This window comes from Nesoenas mayeri (genome assembly GCF_963082525.1).
Source record: "Nesoenas mayeri genome assembly, chromosome: 2".
Taxonomy (NCBI): domain Eukaryota; kingdom Metazoa; phylum Chordata; class Aves; order Columbiformes; family Columbidae; genus Nesoenas; species Nesoenas mayeri.
In genome coordinates, this window is record NC_137543.1 from 119,329,476 (window position 1) to 119,351,440 (window position 21,965).

The 21,965-nt window shown below is 40.1% G+C and overlaps 1 protein-coding gene across 1 annotated transcript in view; it reads left to right on the top strand.

Annotated features, from left to right (window-relative positions):
• ZNRF2 (zinc and ring finger 2) overlaps positions 1 to 17,011 on the top strand; it is a gene marked incomplete at its 3' end in the record, with an annotated part of 52,881 nt that extends 35,870 nt beyond the window's left edge. The window contains exons 3-4 of the mRNA XM_080339314.1: positions 16,092 to 16,197; positions 16,954 to 17,011. Of these exons, the coding sequence (XP_080195440.1) occupies positions 16,092 to 16,197; positions 16,954 to 17,011 (164 nt within the window). The remainder of the gene's footprint in view (positions 1 to 16,091; positions 16,198 to 16,953) is intronic.
• Between the last annotated feature and the right edge of the window lie 4,954 nt (positions 17,012 to 21,965).

Genomic DNA, 21,965 nt, shown 5'->3' on the forward strand with positions numbered 1-21,965 from the left:
GCTGGTGCAACCAATTCCTCTTGAAGAAACCTTGCAGTCGGTTCTGAAGTAATTAGTTTTTTTCATTTTAAAATTCCTTTGTTTGTTTCCCAGAACACTTTACAAGGCTTTATTATTATTATTATTATTATTAAAGGGCTGCTCTGAGAGCAGGGCCTGGCAGCTGGCCAGCTGGGGAAGCCAGTGACCCCGCAGAGCTGGGGAGAGCCAGTCAGCTCACCAGACTGGTTGGCTGGCTCAGCCAGCCGGCCTGTCCTCTTTCAAAAGTTTTGATTGGATTAGCACATTCCTGTGGAATATTTTGGGTTTCATCAAGTCAGCACTTTGTGTTGGAACGCTGTTCTGCTGGAAACTTTCTAAGCGGGTCCCCTCAAAGCCGCTTGCTCAGGGTGGTACAGCTATGACATCAGTGCTGCTTTCACTCGGACCGCTCTGCGTTTAATTCAGATACAGCAGTCAGCCTGATTATTGGCTGACATATTGTCTGACGATCATTTTAAGGAGAAAAGCTTTTTCTAGTGTAATTTCAGAGAGGGAGAGTGTTGAGACATCCAGTGAGTGAGCTGCTGGAGGTTTTTTCCCTTACTCGAGGTAACAACTTTACCATTCTACTTTTTAAATTAGAATGAGTGATTTTATTTTATTTTTTTTTATTTTTTTTAGCTCTGTTATGCCAAAAAAGAGCTGGGGATCAAACATCACAGCATGGATTACAAATATCATTTTATATTTGAAGTTTATCCAGCTGTGTTTCAAACAGAGCATTAGTATGTGGCAAGACTCTTACAGACAGAATATTGAAAATGAAGGTAGGTGTACTGGAAGGAAAACCTGAGTGAAACTCAGTGTTCTGTTCCTGTCTGGCAACACACTTTGTCATCTGCGCTATTCACATCTAACACCATGCACAGCTAGCTAAATATTCCTGTGCCATCTAACCCAATTCAAAGTGACTTGGGCCACAGCAGTGCAACTGATTTAGATTAGCAAGGAGGCAAAACAAGGTTTTGTCGTGAGGATTTAAATACACTGTTTATTCTAAATCAGTTTGAGGTATTGCGTTAAGTTTTGTTTTGTGAGGGATGAGAAATGCTGGTACAGCCACATGCTGAGGCCTGCATGTGAGTGAGTGTCAGAATCCTGAGCTGGAATTGCTGTATGAGCAATAATCCTGCCAGAGGAGTTGTCAGCTGCTAAATGACAGCCATAACGTATGCATATTGATCAAAAGTAGAGACTTGAAGATTGGCATGAGTCACCTCAAGGGCTAACAAAATATTTTTGAAATGTTCTTTGTGAATGGGACTGACCTAATTTTTTCTAACACAAGTTCTAAGTTTTGTTGATTGGTGGCTGTTTCACGTCTTTGGGGCAAGCTACTTGTGCTAAAACTTATTTGGTTTATATTGCTCAGTAGAAGGGAAGAAAAAATAACACACCTTAATCTAACGTTAGGACCACCAAAATACATTATTCTGGTAGTTCTGCCCAGTGCAGTGACTTGATTTCCTTGGTCACTTCATTGCACAAAAGAAGGGAGAGTATTTTACTCAGCAGGACTGATGCTGTCAACTGTTTCGACTGATACACTCAAAACTTCAGTCTTGAATGAAAAAAAACTGCTGACTTCAAGTTCACTTCTCTGCCAAGGTTCCTGAGATCATACCCTAAAGACCTTGCAAAAGGGCATCTTGCCAGTCTGCCTGGAAAAGCTTAAGCCTTCCTCCTTGTCCTCATCCTTTAATAGGACTAGACTTTAAGCAAAGCAGTCCAAAATAATACTAAGGTAAATCAGTTCTTTTGTTCCACTTTACCTGAAGTATAAACTTCTCCATATAATATCTCAATTCTTCCATTCTTGGAGTTTAACAAGATTCTTGCCTGAAAGTTTCTAGCTTCTTGCTATGCCCTAGATGGTTCTGTGCTCTGTTCTCAGGAGTGCTGAGGGAGAACATACTTTATAAGGTAGTTCAACAGGATGCATAAACAGACACTTATCCTGTGCTTGCAGTTAAAACAGTGACATTTACTCATCCTGATCTTGTGTACTCATGAACATCCTGCAGAGTATGTAGGAGGTTCAGTCAGTTTCCCTGGTGTTTTAAAACTGTTTTCTTCAGTGGTTCTTGAAAATAATTAGAACTGTTGCACATCTGTTAAACTTTGAGATTTTGCTTAATATGACGACAGTAGAACATTACTATAGTCAATAAAATGTTAATCTTGGACATTTGCACACCTGTTGTTCTGTGAATTGGTATAATGTCAGCTCAGGCTTTTCATAGCTCGTCCTGCAAATAATTGTTACAATTTTAAGGAGCAAAACTGTGTTTGAAGAATGTGATTAAAATATATTGATTAGTTTGTACTTCCTCTCTTTGGGAATTGTTGACAACATTTGAACAAGGAGGAGCACAACCATGTAGGCCATGGATAGCTACTCGTCTAAACCAGATGGCCAAGAGGAACAGTGGCAAACTCTGGCCCTTCCTCCCTTTTGTTCAGAAAAGCCTTATTTCCTTCCAACCATCCCAAATCTCTCCTTCAGCAGTTTTTGGTACCTCACAGAAGAGCACCACTGCAAAAGCAGCCTGTTAAGAGTTCAAGTTTGTTGGGAGGGAGATGGTTAATTTTAAAAAGTAGCACTGACAAATGTCACTAAATAAAACCACAATGAAGTTCAACATGTACCTACCTCCTAAAGGCGGTAGGACCTGCTTCAGTGACCCCATTTCAGCCTCAAGTCAGCGGATGAATTGGGTCAGTCTGTGATAGCATGGAGTTGCAGCACTTTTAGAGGCTGCAGTGTCTTATCTTTCCTTCACACCCACAAACTGTCAACCCTTTGCTATGGAGTCAAAAAGTAAGTTGTGTATTTCTAATGGTATCGCTGTGAAGAAACCTCCTGGAATGGGAACATAGTGTAACAGAGAGGGAAGTGCTTCGGTTGTCTGAACAGCAGTTCCCAGAACTGCAGACTGCCCCATTTATCTTAGTAAGATGTAGTCTCGGAGGTTTCGTGGTGGTGGTTGAGGTATCAGTATTGCTTATTATTTTGCTTTTCATGTAAGAGACAGGGAGGCATAGATTTGTAAAGAAGCTATGACAGCTCACTTTCATGGTTCAGGTTGGGGGTCCTCAATAGATTATGCTGAATTTTCTTGCTGTAATGAAGTTAACAAGCTTGGATCCTATTGAGGAGGACACACAGCAGAGATTACATCCATTCATATCTTAAACTTTTTCTCTGATTTGTTGTGAACGCAACTTATTATTTTAATGAACCTCTGGGGAGAAGGATCTTTGGTGGGTGATTCTGTATGTATTTTCCTTCGAGTCAGGCCTAAGTCAGCTAGACTGAACTTCCTGTGACAGAACCATTGCAAATCACTCCTGGCCAAAATAGCTGCAATGTCACCTCATACTTAATTCAGTTCTTGGGAGTGTGACAACAATTTTTTCCTCAGTACATTGGAATCACCTTTATATAAATGCACACATGTGCCATGAGAATATTTTATGTGCAGCACTGGAGAAATACAGTAAAGCTTTTGACAACTATAGAACAAGCCTGCTTGTTTCTGAAAGAAATAGAGAAAATAGGATCATTCATGTGCTGAATAGCTCAAGTTGTTTATTTTCCTTATAAGCAACTCCTAACCTCAGATACTACCATTGTCTTGCGTTGGTACTGACAGTGCTGCTTAAGTCAAATGACAATTCTTGTCCTAGAAAATTACAGATACACCTGCAAAACAGTGATGCAAAGAACAGCTGCGGGTGACAGGAGGAGCGATTCAGATCGGATTAGAAGGGGAACCGCTATACCACGCTGTATGTCATTGTGTTTCCCTTATATAATGTCAGCGCAGTGCTGCATGCGGTGGAAAAGCTCAGGGATGGTTCTGTTGGCTCGGCAGCAAGCGCTCGCTGTGCCGTGACTCTGCACCATGTGACGCGGGCAGACAGGAGCTACCTTCCCCGTCTTACACTTAATCAGTCTTAGCTTTGCGAGGTCATTGGGAGGATGTCATAAATCGCGTCTGCAACTGCTGCAGTCTTGTGACTGCTGGGAACCTAGCTTCAGGGGAAGTCGTGTTCCTAGTTTCATATGGTAATTCTGCAGTCTTTAAAGCTGATAGCTATAAAACCTTAAGATTTTACTCGTTCATTAGCAGCAAACTGACTTATTTTTTGTAGTTGCTCTGTGGAAGCAAAACCCTTGAAAATACACAGTTTTTCTTAATCACAGAATGTTAGGGATTGGAAGGGACCTCGAAAGAATCTTAGAGAACAGGTTTCAGTGGCTGGATTTTGAAATTAAACTACTTGAAATCTTTAGGTTTTTAAAAAATAAATACCAAACTACATCTTGCTGAGACCGAGTGATCTATGTAGGAATTTCATGGTATTTCCTTCCCTAAATCCCTCACTGTTTTGCAGGAACTAGAACAGATTGCTCACAGATCAAGATTGTTGTTTTTTTTCTAAAGAAATATAAAAGAATGGGAGGCACTCTTTGCTCACAAACTGCCCTAAGGGCAGATCAATTGAAAGTATTGCCTGAAATGTCATATGGAATTTATTCTTCAGATTATAATCTTGCTTTAAAACCTGCTACACTTTGATTACTTAAATAGCCTTGTGCTTCTCAGTTGGCAGACTCAAGCCTCCAATGACAAAAGAAGTCCAGTCCAGCTTTTGCAGCGGGTTTCAGTGGTAGAACAAGTCTAGTTCTTCAGAAACAAACTGGGTGAAAACACTATTGATGTGCTGGAGTATCTCTGTCCTAAACTGGGGATTATTATCACTGCTTACACAGGAGAGAATGTTAGCAGTTTTTAGTATTTGTATCAAAATCCAGTGATTCTAGAACAGCTGTAAATTGCCTTTTGACAGGAATTACATTGATTAGATATTGACATAGGTACAAAATACTAGATTAGCCTGCTGTATGCTCCATGGAGGAACCTTCTTGCTCCCCAAAGTTTGCATTTCTTTGTCTCACATGGATACAGATTTGTTCAGCTGCAGTAATAACCCGAAGTTCTAACACACAGCTGAAATACGAAAAACTTCACTTGTGCTAGATTTTGTGCTGAACTGTATTAACTTATGAAATCTTGTTAACGTTTCCTCATAAAAGCCTCAGATAACTTCAGTTTTAACCTGCACTAATAGCTATTTGTAATTTAAAGCCAAATAAAATTTTCTTCATTTCAACCATGTTCCTCATCCCCTCCCTTTCTTGTGTGAAATTTCCTTAGATAGTTTTAATGTATAACATTAAATATTGGATATCCTTCATGTAGCTAAGCAAAAATGTAGTATTCATTGATCATTTTTGGTCCATAATCGTGTTTATTTGTTTGGACTGAAGAGATGGGGGTGGAACTGTTTGGTTTACACTTTAATCTTTTTTTCTTCTCAGTTCCAAGGAAGTCTGTTTCAATCTACAGCTTTATTAGCTGCAATGCCTTGTTGTCATAATGGTGTCCAATAGTTCTGCTAGCCTGTAAATTTAAAAAATTAGGAGAAAAAAACCCCAAACTTTAATGTGATTGTAGAAATACACAGTCAGATTATGTGCATAAAACTTTGAACAAATACCGGAGAATTGTCTTCGAGGACTTTTGTTTTTTTAAAACACATCTCCCATGTTAATCTTTTTGTATTATTATTTGTGAATGATCATGACTGCTGAATACTACTGAAATTATGTGAGTGTCTTCTCTTTGACTTAATTGCTTGGATCCAGAAATTGATGCTATTTGCTTTGAAGTATAAAGGGAGGGTTTTTTTCCCCTTCTTGAAATTAAAGACCCACATGCTTACTGGGATAGTAAAAACCTGTAGGTAGCTGTTAGCATCAGAAATACTGTATCTCTGTGCTTGCTGGAATAAATGATAATATTGGATTATGGGTTAGTGTAGAGCAGAAGAACTGGGTAACTTTGAATCCTCTGACTCAGTACTTAATGTTATCAGAACTTTTTGCATTCAGAAGTGTTTCTCATTCTATCTATATCGCAAGGATAATTGCATTTAAAATAGGAATAGCTTGTAAAAAGAGCAGTCTGTCTGCTATGAACAGAAAAGACAAGTAAAAATTATGCAGTGATTTATATCCCTGTCTTGTGTATGCACGTTGACAGCAGACAGTCAGTCTGTCCAAGTTAATTCTGATCTCAAACCTGCTAGAAAAAGCTCCCTGTAGGCCTAGCACCTGGCACTGGGGTTAATAAGCCAGACTTTATGCACACTGAGTTTTGGCACCAGCGTTTTCATTGTGTGTTGCTCAGTAATGCATCATATCTTCCCTAAGAATAGCGTCTTAGTCAAACACACCTGTTTTTCTCCCCTCCTCCTGTTTCAAGCTTAGGCTTATAGTTTCATCTTTCATGCCATCATCCTTAGTGCTCCATGTGCATTCATTTTGCATCAGATCAAACCAAACTCTTCTGCAAGCTTGCAAAGAAATGAGTCACTTATTTGGCCAATGTTAAAAGACGGGAAGAAAGACCTGGCAAAAATCATTGTGCTCATAGCACCTGTAGGAAGCCTGGAATAGGAACTTCAAAAGGGACAATGTGAACAAAACACTGAATCAAACCCTACATCCAACTTCAAAACAAGTCACCATTAAAGTAACCCTTGTTCCCCAGAGTAATAGAATAGCTAACTGCATCTGAGCTTCTTCATTCCCTCTCTCTTCTTCAGGGATGCTATTGCCCTACCCTTTCCTTCCACAAAGGTTTCTAATGCTCCCACTGCATCTACCTGGTGTTTGTTGAGAGTTCTTATACATTTCATTAGGCAAGCACGTCCCTATCACACTCTCAGCTCATCGCAGGCCATTACAAGAGTGAAACTTCTTAACTGAAAATCATTACGAAGCGATTCCTATGACTTCTGGCCATAGTTTCAGTGATGGCAAATGGCTGAAGCCTTGCCATTTGGAAAAACTGTGTTCTGCAGTCTTTTTAGTCTCCTCTTGTGTTGGGGATAAAACAGGCTTAGTCACTTCAAAAAGATGATGAAGCAAGAAAGGTTTTCTAACCTCAGTGGGGATCCTTTTCTACAGTCACATCAACATCCTGCATTTGCAAGATCTTTTCCAATTTAGATCTTTCCCTTCGATTGATCAAAGACAACCATCTTCTGTCGTACCTACTCTGCCACATCCACGCTCTGCTTCACTTTCCCAGTCTTTGTGAACACTGTTGGTGACAGCATCTGCTCTTGATTTGGAAAAGCTGCTCATTTTGACAGGCTTGAAGCATCACAGTTAAGTCTTCCTTCTGACCACAGAGCTATTAGAAGAGGACTGTCTGCACAGTATATGAAAGGAATCACTCTACTCCTGACCGCAGTGGTATCTTTTCCTCATTAAATCATTAACTCGGGTTCCCAAGTGATTAACTACTAGAAGAAGCTTCTGTAGATAAATACTCCTGGGGTTTTATGCCTGGTTGGTTGTGGTGGGGTTTTCGTATGTGGGGGTTGTGGTTTTTTTGTTGGTGGGTGTTTTTTATTTTGTTGGTTTGTTTGGGGTTTATTTCTTTGATTTTGTGGGAGGGGGCAGGGTTTTGGATTTGTTTTGTGTGGATGAGATGTGTGTGTGTGTGTTTGGTGGTGGGTTTTTTTGTTTGTTTGTTTTTACCTTTGGTAAAGAAGTAATCTACTCTAAGCAGGCTAGATTTCAAGTGTCTCTCGTCTTTCTTGAGTGTCCCCCTCTTGGTGACAAGACTTAGTTTCTGCCCATTGCTCAGGGGAAAACCAAATAGTTCAGGCACCTTTGGACTGGATCTCTCAATTACAATCCCAGGTTCTTAACAGGCCTAAATCCATTTTTTCATCTATCATAGCAGTTTCTTAGTGATGGCACAGGCTGAGAGGTACATATAAGTAGCCCTTAAATATTATGCTTTATTTTACTCCTCAAAGATAAGAAGCATTGTTTAGCAACGAATGAAAATTATAGAAAATCTGCATGCATGGATTCTGCTCTGGTATTTTTTCTTGCCTTCTTCTGTAATTTTCCTTCATCCCAGTTGTCCCAAGCTCCCTGTAAGAAGCAATCCTCTCTAACTGGAGCAGACTCTGTCAGCAATGCATGCTGGTTGCCCCTGGCCATTTATTCAGCCACTCCTTCTTTTGTAGCATATTTGTGGTGTAAGATCCTCTTTGATGGTAAACTGAGCCTTGAGAAGTGTAAATTGTTCTTACCTGATGGAGCCAAGGAGGGGAGGGTATTCCCCAAGTGATAGCTCCTTGTGCTGTTTCCTCAGGAGTCTTGTTTTACTGCTGTTTTCTTTCTTGTGGGTTTGCCCCTTTACGTGCTCCTTTTTATTTAGCTCCTGACATTCAAAATTAATACATGATAACTCAAGAGGTCATGTGATATTGATTAAAACCCAAGAAAATAGCCTAAAGGCAGCTTCCTTGTTCCATGCACTGCAGTAAGCAGCTTTTCAGATGGTATGTGCTGGGGTACACCATTCATGATGGGGTTTCACGGTGGGGCAATAGTTTGGTACTGCTGCATTCGAGGCATTTTCACCCAGTTGCCTCCTAATGAGACCACGTTGAAAAGTGTTTTCATTTCCCAAGACTAGTGTTTCTGAAGGGAGAGCGGAAAGCCTTGGGACAAACACAGAATGCCAAGGAAGACTATTCAAGAACAAGTTACCCCTTGGGTCATTCAGAACACAAACAGGGATCAGTTCAGTTGGAACGGCGACTTAGTACAAGATGGGTAAGGCTGGCACAAAGTCTCTTTACATCATGTTCTGGAGGACAAGACTGTTTATTTGTGGTTTGTTTGTGAGCAGATGCAGCTCTTTGACCTATATCTAGACTAAAATTTGACAGTTTAGGGACATGGTACTTAGAAATGTGGTGAACAGAACTTATCTTCAGAAGTCAGTGCAACAGGAGAAAGTTGTTTAGCTGTATTGAGATGATTTAATGGTGAAGGGCACTTCAAACCACAAGAAGAATGATTAAACAGAAGCTGGAAAGACTGTAGCTTAAGCAGAAGTTTCAGACTCAATCACGTAATTGTCGGTGTATCAAGAGCTAATCTTGAATCACTGTAGAAACGCATAGTCACTCCAGCAATAAATCTCAAGACAGGAGCACAAGACATTCATGTCCAATTGGGTTGATAAAATTTGTCTTGTATGAGTACCTATTTCACCTCAGCACTTTCTACCAGAAGAACAAATACGGGCCAAAAAAGTTGTTAGACTGAGCAGGATAGCATAAGAGCGACTGTGGATGTTGTTGCTTGGAAGTGAGGAGCTTTATTTCTCAGACTGCTTGACCTTTTTTCAAAGCCTAGCTCTTCACTGGGAGTGCTGGGGTGCAAACTTGACTTTGTCTGTGAGGAAGGTGTCTTAATGGGGCATTGTGTGAAAACTGTGTTATTATTTAAACTCAGGATTTAAATTTTTTTTTTTTGCAGAAGCGTAGCTTGTATTGACACCATCTATCGTAAAGGTGCAAATAGATTTCCATTGTGACCACTGATGAAAACCCCTTTACAAAAGAACTGTTTCCCTCACTGCACAAATCCCTCTCCTCCCTATATTATTTAATTTACCTAATCAGAATCGTATCCAGGTAGCTAAGACTATACAGGCCTTTATACTCATCCTGCTCCCTAAAATTTATTTCTATCGCTGCTATTTCAGTTTTTATCTTTACTCAACAGAAAGTATTTTTTTCTCTACCATACACCTGATCATTATCTGTCTGAACAGGAAGCATCTAGCTATTTCTCAGAATTTGCTTCTGAAAGCTGAGAATGTCCCACAAAAATCTAAATCCAGTTCTTCAAAAGTTGTGTTAGCTGAGGAACAGTGAAACATCTGCAGCGACCTCCCTCTAGCTCAGTGCAGTATTGTGATGCAAATATTGCCACTTAGGCCTTATTCTGCACATACTTCTCTTGCGCAATTTTGTTTTGTCTGCTCCCTCCCATTTGTGTTTTAAGAGGAGAGAGCACCAAAGTCTGTAGGCAATGTTTGTGCAGGACGTGTTTCACGATGGGTATCTGTTTTTGTATAGATATCTCAGTCTTGGACCAACACTACGCAAAGTGAAAGGGAAGGGGGAGAACAAGGATGACACTTGGACTTTGAATAGGAAATCATAAGGGATTGATCCGTTGCAAAGGGTGAAGAGTGAGATGCCAACCAAAGACTCCAAAATTCACCAAACGCTTTGTCAGTATTTGAGGAAGTGTCACATTTGTTGTAGCTGCTTCATTTGGTTTAGAGAGGTTATGTTTTTGTATATTGTGGTGGTGAACGTGTTTTCAGATTGGTTAAATTCTAGGTATTACCGTGCAAGTCATGAGCTGGTGTTGAGGGTTATCATATGTGGCGGAAGCACATACAAAGTTGCAACATGTTCTTGTTTGATTAGCGTATGGGTATTAGGGGTTTTTTTAAGCAGTATAAAAGGGAATTTGGATTGAAGTTAGCAGAGTTGAATTCTGAATTTTCACATGCTCAGCTTTTTGGTGTTGAGAACGCTGAAAACCACTTAGCTGTGATTCAAGTGAAAACATTAGATGTTAAAAAATGGTTTCCTTTTGCGTCTGATATAGAGGAGGTTGCTTGTATTAGAGCCATAGGAAATGTTTCATAGAATCATTATGGTTGGAAGAGACCCTGAGGATTATCAAGTCCAACCATAACCTAACTCTGACATTAAACTGTGTCCCTGAGAAACTCATGTATGTACCTTTAAAACACCTCCAGTGATGGTGACTCCACCACTTCCCTGGACAGATGTCTAGAGCTTGATTTCTCCATTTAAAAACAAGCAAAGGCAGTCTCTAGTATTTAACTGAGAGAGTTTTTAGTAATCAGCGGCAAAAATTAATGAATGTGTAAGAGATATATGGCGATATATACCATTTAATTAAGTGCCATCAGTATTCTTTAACCTCTCATGGCTCTTGTTTTACCAGTTTTAATGCTGATAGGACTGCTCAGAAGGTATGATTTCATTGAGTTTCAGTCGTATTCTTGAAAGGGTGCACTTTTGTGGTGCCCTTCCCAGTTAAGCTAGCTGCAGTGGCAGCTTCCACAGACATTTAAGCTTTTAAGTTTTAGAAAAAAATACAGATATTTTGAAAAACTGTCGTACTGGATTAGGTCAAAGGTCTTTCTAACTTGGTGTTCTGTTTCCAGTGAATGCCCAGAGAGAAATAAAATACTGCGGCTATAAGGTGATATCTCCCCAAATACTATCGCTGTCTCTATGATTTGTGACTTGGGGTTTCCTGAGCCTAGGGCTGTATCTATCTGTGTTTTAAAAACAAAAAGCAGTAGCACAGATTTGAATGACTTAATCCATAAGGTATGTACTGCATGAGCTTTTGCAGTCCTCAGCTTAAAGACAGACTATTTCATCACAGGCATTGCCTATGATTTTAGCCGTGGCTGAGCTGATGGCTTTGATAGTTGTTGGATATATTTTTCAAAAGTTCTAGAAAAAGTTTTTACTTGGTAAACTACATGCAAAATTGCCAGGATGATTGTCTTGTAATTCAGCGCCTTCCTATTTTGCTATAAATGCAGGAGTGGAATAGAATTTCTTTTTCAGTAAAGAGCAGAATTCTAGGAGGAAAAATTACTGACAACCAGAAGTTAGAACAGTAATATTATGAACCAGGGATAGAGGCGAGGAGTACTTGAGCAGACAAAGTAGGGAAAGACTACGCTCTTTTGCCAGAGTTCATCTTTGACACCAGTCTTTGGCTAGTGAGTACTTGTTCAAACAGCTGGGAAGGTGGAGGAGTGTTTACCTCCCATTCGGTGCAAGGCAGATGGATGTGGGGGTGCGGTGAGTGTTTGTGTATGTACCCACGCGTGGGCGAAATGGAAAAATGTGGCCTCTGCTTACTTCCTCTTCCCACTTCCATTTAAGTAATACACACATATAAATGTTTTAATCATAACATTGATGAAATCTCAAACTGTTCTCTTTTTTTTTTTTTTAAGAGAAAAGAGAATAAGGAGAAAGAATAATATGTATCTGCTGAATCACTCCACTGTACAAAAATATTAAACAAAAAAATTGTTCAGACTGCAGCATTTCTGTGTAAAACGATTTACACATTTTTCCATGGATGATATGTTTAAAAGTCAGTGTTAAATGGCCCTTAAACTGACTTCCATCTGGTGTAAGCCAGTGTTGGTACAGGAAGGTGCTGTATGAAACAAGTGCAGAACTGAATCCAGGTCTAACAGGTTTTTTTACTTCTTTTTCTTTATCTGGGATTGATGATCCAAATCATCTAAAATGGTCAGAAGGAAGTCAGACCCAAAATATCATAGGTCCATGAAGGATTTGGTTTTGCTGTTGTCATTCTATATGTGTAATTGATCGTGAGCATAATTACACAGGTTCTGAGTCTGTTAATGTGCAGTGCCAAGCTGCATGTGGGCATTTAGAGCAGTTGAGTATTTTGTACTAATTCCTTCAGTATTTACACTTTTCTGTTGTGTGAGAACCTGGTAGGATTTGTCAGGTTAACACAAGAAGTAGGGAATGTCAACTCCTCATTATTTCAGAGGAAGACCATTGAAGCCTGTTAACAAAATCTCTTCTGCAGGAGTGGCCGGACTGGGCAAAGCCCAGTGTGTGCCCAGCGGCTTATCCCAGTGGGAAAGCCTGGGGTGAAGCAGGAAGGGTGGCAATGTGTGCCAGGGGGCTTATCAATACAGGCTGGGGGATGAAGGGGTTGAGAGCAGCTCTGCCAAGAAGGACCTAGGGCGCTGGTGGATGAAGGATTGCACACAAGCCAGCAATGTGCTCTCACAGCCCAGAAGGGGCTGCAAGTATCTTGGGCTGCATCAAAAGGAGCGTGGCCAGCAGGTCAAGAGAGGTGATTCTGCCCCTGATCTGCTCTGGTGAGACCCCACCTGGAGTCCTGTGTCCAGCTCTGGAGCCCTCAGTACAGGAAAGACATGGACCTGTTGGAGAGGGGCCAGAGGAGGCCACAAAAATTAGCAGAGGGCTGGAACAGCTCTGCTGTGAGGACAGGCTGAGAGAGCTGGGGTTGTTCAGCCTGGAGAAGAGAAGGCTCTGGGTAGACCTTATTGCGGCCTTTCAGTACTTAGAAGGGGCCTGTAAGAAAGATGGGGACAGACTTTTTAGCATGGCCTGTTGTGATAGAAAAAAGGGTAATGGTTTTAAACTAAAGGAGAGAAGATTCAGGCTAGACATGAGGAAGAAATGTTTTACACAGGGTGATAAAACATTGGCCCAGGTTGCCCAGAGAGGTGGTAGATGCCCCATCCCTGGAGACATTCAAGGCCAGGCTGGATGGGGCTCTGAGCAACCTGATCTAGTTGAAGATGTCCCTGCTCATGGCAGGGGGCTTGGACTAGATGACCTTTGAAGGTCCCTTCCAACCCAAACTATTTTATGGTTCTATTGTGCAGTTGGGCTGGTATTGGCAAGTGGGAGGCTAATGGCAGCTGGGAAGAGAACAGGAGTACTGGAGGGAAGAAAACATAATGCCAGGGCTGGTGGGAGATACAAATGTTTAAATTGGCATCTTGCCCTTATGTTAGCCAAAAGATGCAGAACCTTGTTAAATTGCTCAGTGGGAGTTCAGACCCAAGTGTTGTTCAGTCTGAGGAGTGCACGATAAGCCAGGCTTGTACAACAGAGAATGATGGGCTAGCAGTTCACAGGGATGCTTTCTTTTATAAATTACATTTTATTGGACAGCTTTTTAATTTTTGTTATCAAACATTGACTAAATGCTTCCCTTTTAAGAGTACTGAGGGAGGGAGGCTGGGGTTTAATTCACTGGAGGTATCTTTTGTGTTGGGTACCAGCTGCTGATCTGATAAAGTGACTCCGTGGAAAAAAATGACTTTTATTAAATATGCTCTGTGTATATGATACGTGCTTGAATTATTAATGGCACTTCTTCCTGCAACCTAACTGTGGGAATAGAGTGGATCTGCTCACAGGACTTTCGGCAAAGTACTTGTGCAAAGAGCAGTCTAGAAGGGTAGAGTCTGAGAGCTGCAGGCAAAGATTAGCATCTCTGTAGCGAGACAATACTGTCTGGAGAATCTTTGCCTCCTGGTGTCAGATATTAAAGTATCTTTTTATAAAACAAAACCAAAACAACCTCACGGAAGTATTTATCCTTAGCACCCTCTTCTGGGCAAGTTCTTAGTGTCAGGGTTGTCAGGTTGACAGACAAGAGTTCTTAAGATCTCTTGTGTTGTTTTAAGTTGCTTTGTCTCTTAGGTATCTCTAATGTTCTCAGAAGCTTACAGCTTGTGATATTAATAGAACAAAAGAAGCAGTTTCTTAATACAATGCCTACCAAAAATGTTACCATGTAAAATACATTTTTAATCTTCTTCATTGTGGTGGATATATATTGTTTATTATTTTGTTTTGAATATTTTTCTTTATAACAGTTTACCTCATGTTAGATATTCTTCACATATCCTTATGAAGATGCCACACATGTGGCATTATACAGCATTTTTAACATAATCAATGAATATATCAGAGACTGAAATAAGCACTGTGTTAGAAGCACAAGCACTTGCAAGACAGCTTGCTGCCAGTCTAAGGGAAACAGGTAGACCTAATTTCATTTTACGTTTTGCTGCCATGATAGCTTTCTAGTTGTCTGCTTGTCATTTTTCCTGTGTTTAGAAAACCATAGTAATGAATATTGGAGCCACTGGAGAGAATAGTGAAAAGCTGGTGGTTTCTCAGTCATACCTGGCAACTGTATTCTCCATAAGCAGTCCCTTTAGACTTCCTTTGGTTAAGAAGGGGAAGATTTTTCCCATGAAACTGTGGAAATTTGAACACATGGGCTTTATTTTGCCAAGCATGCACCTTTCTGATCTGTCAGAGGTTGGCAGTGTGGTTGCTGCATGGTCCCTTGTGAATGCTCTGTGCACTGCGTGAGGTCACCTCTAACTGGGACTTTAAACTTGCTTCTGGCAAACGGGGCCTTACATGATCTCCTATTTTGCTTTATGCTAAGACTGAATTCCGCATCACATGTTCTGGTGAAAAAAAGTGGCCAAGAATGAATGTTTTTATTAAAAATAATAAATTTTCCCAGAAACTTCTGTGTGAAAGCCAACTCCTGTGCATTCCTAGCAACTTACTTTTTCCTCCTTTGTTTTGGGAATTGGTAATGCTGCAAAAAAATCAGTATCTCCAGGAATTTAGGGTCATTGGAACTATAAAGCACTGATCTTTCCGTGATGGAAAACTCCAGTTGCATATTTTACATAGAGGAAAAGGTGGATGGGATGTGATGCAGTAGAACATGCTGATGTGGTGGTAAGAGGCAGTTGAAGGTGTGAAATATGAGTACTGACGATGCTGGTAAAAGAAAGCCAGATGTGTAGGAGATGAGTAGTAGTGTAGAAAAAGCAGATGATAGGCTGAGTGTTTAGAAGTTAAAAACATTTTTTTCCTAGTTAATTACCTGCAGTGTCATGTCTGGAAAAATGTGATGTTTAGGCTTGAACTTAACAAAGTTAAGTGTAGTGAAAATTGAGCATGGGGGAGAAGGTACAGGTAGGAAAAACCCACCCAGCATGAATCCTCAAAACTGGAGGTGTTATGTACCATCTGCATGAAGAAACCGACTTTTCCAGTGCTTGGCTCTTGGGGTTGGCAGCAGAGCGTGTCTGCTGTGCCTGCGTGGTTCAGAGCCTGGGTTTCCCAGGTCAGATCAAAACAGCCTGTGTGGTGGGGTACGGATCTGCTGGAAGTCGATGAACTCCAAAGAGATACTGGCTTTTGGTTACGGCTACCCCTCTTCATATGGATGTTTACCTACAGGACTTCATTTTGAGCTGCAACTGCGTTGTTCAGGCAAGAAACTGAATCCTAATCATATTTTAATGTGAGGTGCTAAGAGGTCTCCCACCAGCAATCTTCACTCACCTTGGCAGGGCTTTCTGTAGGAGAAGTAGTATCTTCTGTAGCTATCCTTGATGTTCTGAATAAAGAACATTTTGCTTGTAGCAGTCTGCTTTTTAACCGCTTCATTTCATGCTCTTTTTCAGAGGATGTGCTGAGTAAAGATGCTGGGGAGTGTGCAATATGCCTGGAAGAGCTGCAGCAAGGAGATACTATAGCACGGCTGCCTTGCCTCTGCATATACCATAAAGGGCAAGTATTCCTCAGGATGCATATAAAATTCCAGGTGGTTGCATGTAGTGGGTAACTCGTCTAAGGGCTACTTAAAGGAACGCTAAAACTAAGTTGCTTTTTACATTTAAAAAAACAAACAACAAAGAAACAAGAGCAGCAACCCCAAAGATGTTTTTAAAATGCCATCTTTCTGCATCTCCACCAATGTATTTGAAGTCAGTTTTCCCTCCTATGGTCTTCTCATGGTTACATGAAAAGCCCACAGGAAAAATAAGGCAAAATCACCTGTATTGGGAAGGAATGCACATCATGGCTGTCGAGCTTAGGTTCTATGTACCTAAGTTTTGTCAGATACTAATAGATTTTTGGGGGGAGGAGTGGAAACACTTTCTAAACCTGTTTGATATTTGTTTTCACAAATAACTGTAACTGCAGGAAGTAAAATGTCAATGAATGATAAAAGCAAGTTGATAGTGTTAGTAGCGAAGTAACCTGTGTATAATAGCTGAATAGTAACTTGTAAAGTGTATCCTTAGAGAATTTTAACACTTAGGAAATTTAGTTTTTCAACAGTGTTTAATATCCAAATATTACCGTGGTTTCGGGTTATTAAATTTTCCAATGATGTATGTGCTATACATATACTTATTTGTATAATACAAAATCTTGCTAGTCATTGAAATGATGAGAAACCAGTTTATATTTATATCTTACAGCTAAATGTTACAGAGATATTCATGTCAATTGTTTTCATTTTTGTCTTGCATCTCACAGCTGCATAGATGAATGGTTTGAAGTAAATAGATCTTGCCCTGAGCATCCATCAGATTAAGACAAGATTCATGTTTTTAGGTAATATTAATTTTTAGATGCATACACTTCAACCATAAATATCTTGATTATCTAAAATAACTTTTTATGCTATTTTTTTAGTTTGTGAATTTGCTACTGTGTCTCAGAACTGCAATATTAATCAGTAAGTATTGACGTATATTGCAATATGTAAAAGGTTTCTGCATCCTTATATGGCACGGTCTGAAATGATGTATTCCAATTTTAATACTGGAAAGTGGCAAGTCAGTGCCAATAAAGCTTTAGCATTAACTTTTAAAGAGTATTTTTTCCATGGAAATGAAGCAGAATTAAAAGATACAATTATGTAATTTTGGATTGTTCCATAAGTGCTGGCATTTATTTCTGACGGAAAGCTTTTGGAATTATAGGAAGAAGTTGAAACTAGAGATTTTCAAAACCACTTTTATGTTAATGCATTCCAGAACGTTTAAAATAAATAAATAAATAAATAAGTTATCATATTTCTGTCCATCCCATCTCACGGAGGTTCACATTTTTCCAGCTTATGTTTTGTGTTAATGATTGCAGATCTGCAATCAGTGTCAAAGGTTTAAAGGCTGCGTTTATTCTTTTAATGGATTAGTTTGAAAACTTTATCTTGCATTAAACTACTGCCCCCTAAGCGCTGCAAAACATACCAACAATCAGCGTGGTTCTTAGAGAAATGGAGATAGCTGAAATTCTGGCTGGTAGCTGAGGGTTTAGTTTTGTTGTTCTGAAGACTTTGGCATTCGTTTGTTCATTTGTTTCATCTTGCTTCATGAGTCTGTGCTGCAGGTCACACTGTGGTGCAGTGGTTGTTGCAGGGGTAGCAGAGAGAACCTGAAGGCAGGTTCCCTGCTACAGGGATAATTGTTTCAACCTCAGGGCGGTGTTAGCCAAAATTCATAAACAAACGCTTTTCCTGTTGTGCCCCCAACAACTGAATTGTGGAAGAAGCCTCCGTGCTGTCGATGAGCACATTTGTCTCTGCACATGCTCATGGGTGTTCTAACCTCTTGTTAAATTGGATTTGTTTTATTTCACAGCAGAGTTAGTGATAACTGGGGGCTTAGGGGAAAGGGGAAGGAAAACACAGTGGTTGTACTCATGATGCCTGAGTGTTATACACTGAAACAGCTGAAATGATGGTACTTTGTCTTCTGCTTCTTCGACAGCTGCTTCCACTGATCAGAAAACATTGGAGATTTGAGGTTCCCGTGCTGAACACAGCGTGCCTGGCTTGAGACTTACTGTTCTTTGTGGCTGAAAAAGGCAAAGATGGACAGTGACACGGAAAAAGCGTTGCAGACACCGGTTACTTGCCAGCAGCGCTCGGTATACCAAACACTCACGCAAAGAACACACAGGGATCTTGAAAATGCTGCACATTCTGTAACAATCGACTCCCCACAGACATTACTGACACTATTTTGTATCGAAGGCCAAAGTTCCTAATTTCAGCCTAACTTGCGGTTCTGTGAAGAAGCAGGTTATTGGACAGGTTTCCTGCTGCCTTGAGCGAAAGCGGAGACGTTCGATACGTGCTATCTGAGACCCTTGCAGGAGGATGACCCTGGTTCGGAGTGGGGAACGTTTTCACCTTCTTGTTGGCTGAAGAAGAGTAAATGGCAAACTAAATATAATCTAACAGTGTGACCTTAATTTACTGAATTCACACCCTGTTTTACGTTCTTCACTTTTTTCAAGAACAGAAAACATAAACTCCTCTGCATAGGAATACTGTATTTCAAAATTTTGTAACTAAATCTTTGTCACAATACAGTCCAAAGAGTAAAACCAGGACAGGTAACTAATTTATATTGATGAAGCTATAGGGATTGTTGAAATCTGCACATTGTGTCGCTATTTAAGTAACTCAAACTTCTCTTTTACTGCTCGTGAGTTAAAACAACAACAACAAAAATGCAGCAAAGCAAAATCTTACAGCTATGCAACTTTTTTTTAAATAGGAAAAAAAAAGAAGAATTACCAATTTTAAGTGCTGCCAGTTAAGGTAATTTGTTTAACGGGTATTTTTTTAAAAATGTTTCAGGTAATTATTTTGTTGTACTATTCTCATCTCCAGGCTGCCTCCTGAGGTGTAAACGAATGGCTGCAAATGTGGGCACAGCAAGAGGTTTTTCTAGGCATGGGTTGAGATAACATCGAGGTGGGATTTGTGTTGAATTTTTAAAACATGTATAAGTTTTTGTTTCCTTGTTTGGATTATTTTTTTTGGTGGCAGGATCTGTAATACTTTGCATCTAAATCCTTGGTCTCTTCATGTGGAGACCGGCATTTGGCGGTGGGTTTTGGTGCTTGTTGGTTTTGGTTGGTGGGATTTTAAAAATTCTTTTAAATGCACCTGCATTTGTTTAATTTATTATTATTTTGCTGTATTATATTGATATAACCAGGGCTCCATGAACAAGGGATGTCTCTGGTTGGGTACACCAAGTAAAACTGTGGAGAACTATTAGTTCCCATAAAATATCACAGTTTTAAAAAAACAAAGACAGGGAGGCAGGGGGGGGAAAGCCAAACTGGAACAGATATCAGGACTGAGAAGCATACTTTTTGCATCAAGAATTAATCATAGTAGTTTCTGCATTTCACAGCACAGGGAAGAGTTTATAAATATTTATTACCAACAGCATTTTTAGTGAGTTTCAGTAGTTAAAATAAATTGCACAACACTTTGAACATTTTTTTCTTGTATATCCGTAATTCTGCTTTTTTTTAAGTACATAATTCTCTCTGTTGCTACTGTGATTCATATCAAAAAGGGCACAGAACAGGAGCAACTGCTGCTATCTGGAGAACAAGTGTGGTACATGTTACTAAGCTCTTTTCTCTTGCTTGCAGAACAATTCTTGCAATTCTCTTTCTCCTGAATGTTGCTCTGTAAAATGCCTTTGTTATGCTGCAAATCTGAAAGAGTCCAAAGTAGGTAATTGTCATGATCGTTCGTGCGGTTTCCACATTTTTGGGCTTGCATCACCGGTTTCAGCTGAACCTGTAAGTATGGGGCCCTGTTGTATTCTCTTCTTCAGTGGGAGCAGAATCATTTTGTCACACTTCCAATTCTGTAGTCACATCAAATGTACAGTCGTTCCCTGTACAGATTCCTTTTTAGCCAAGAATATTTGTGTTGCCTTGTATTATCTTGGGGGGGAGGGAGGGGATGAGGAATTACAGCACCTGTAATACCCCAACAGTGGTGTTGCCTGCAGGCCCATGTTCCCAAGGTTTTAAATTCCTGCTGTCTTCTGAAAGTAAAGCTTTTTTCATTTGCATTGATTTAAAGTTTACTGTTGGCTTCATGCCTACAGAAACTCATCTGTAATAATGTAAAGGGAGTAGGTAAGTGTTTTGGTGTCCTGTGCTCCGAGGTCATAGATAGCCTTTGGCTTGGGAATTAAGTAGGTGAATATTGTAAACATAAATCTCTTTACAACTTAAGCTCAGTTTTGGTAGTTCATATTTCTAGTTTGGTTACTTTTTGGGGGTTTTTTTGTTTTGTTTTAGTTTTTTTTGAAAAACCTTGATTTTCTGTATTCAGATGCAAGTAGCTGGTTTGAAGACCCAGCAGTTATCCCTGCTGTCCTGCAGTTAGGCCCAGTGTCTGAAAAGCAACTCGCTAGTGATCACACTGGTGCGTGGTTTTGCAGGCAAGAGTGTGTTGCTGCTTCCATGAGCACAGTAGAGCAGCAATACCCTGGATTATTTGAAGAACTGATATGAGGTCAGCCTTAGATCCTAGTTTGGCATTCTTGGTGTCCATAAATCTCTTCTGAAAGGCTACAGGAGGTTTTCTGGTATCAAAACCTGTAATATAGGCCAAGCCTAGAATGACCCTGGAAGCATGAAAGTGATGCTTGGGTTTGCAAACACCTGTGGAGGCTCACCTGTGTCAGCTTTCTGTCACCAGCTATGTTGGTCAGCTGGCGATGACCATGCTGTAGATGTAGTTCTAGTCATAGGCAACACCTTTGTTTTAAGAATGTTCTCACAGAGGTCCTGAGTCATTGTGCTTCAGAAGGGGAAAATAAACACCAAACAAGCCCCATGTCTCGATCAAGGAACACCACGCTCGTCCACAAGAAGCAATAACTTAAATTGCGGCGCGATATGCTTCTTTGTCTGTAAATATCTTGAGATTGCCAATTCTGTGCTGTTTCAGAGTATTTTCTGTCATCTGGCCTATATCTTCCCTAAGTATGTAAGAGTGTGAAATAATTCCCATACTCAGGTCTGCCATAAACATGCTGCTTGCCAGAGGGGAAGAGTAGACTCAACACTGTCTTGAAATGTGGGATTTTCTGAATTTGTAACGTATCCGCGTATTTTGAGTAGTAACTTGAGTTTCGAAGTTCGTAGTGAAGGTGGCTATGAGTTGGATTGTATATAACCCTACTGCATCCAATACCAAGAGAAACACGCTACTGTCAGCACAGGGCACCCATTGTCCTGTCTCTTATAAAGCAGCATATATAAAATAACACTTGCCTTTTGAAGGAGGTAGCTAATTTTCATTCAATGTGTACATTCAGCGATGAGTTCAGTGAGACATAAAAGCAAAAATACAGAGCATGCTGCAGATTTGTGGTATTTTAGTTTGGGGAAGAATAAAGCAGAAAACAGACCGTCTTATTAGTAATTAATTTTACTTTCATATTCAAGGGTAAGTGTACCGCAGTATTTTGAAATGGAACATGTAGGTAATGTACAAAGATATGGGTGTATACTTGTGACCTTTTTTTCTCCCCTACTCCTCCCTCTTTATGATGCAAAGGAGGTTTTTTGACTTAATCTTGAGATTTATACATTTATCCTACTTCTTAATGCTAGGAGCACTGACTTCTTAGTTAAGTCTTTGCTGAAAGGCTGGAGAGCTGGTAAAACTGACTCCCAAAAGACTAAAATCTCAGCACGTGTGGGAAAGATAA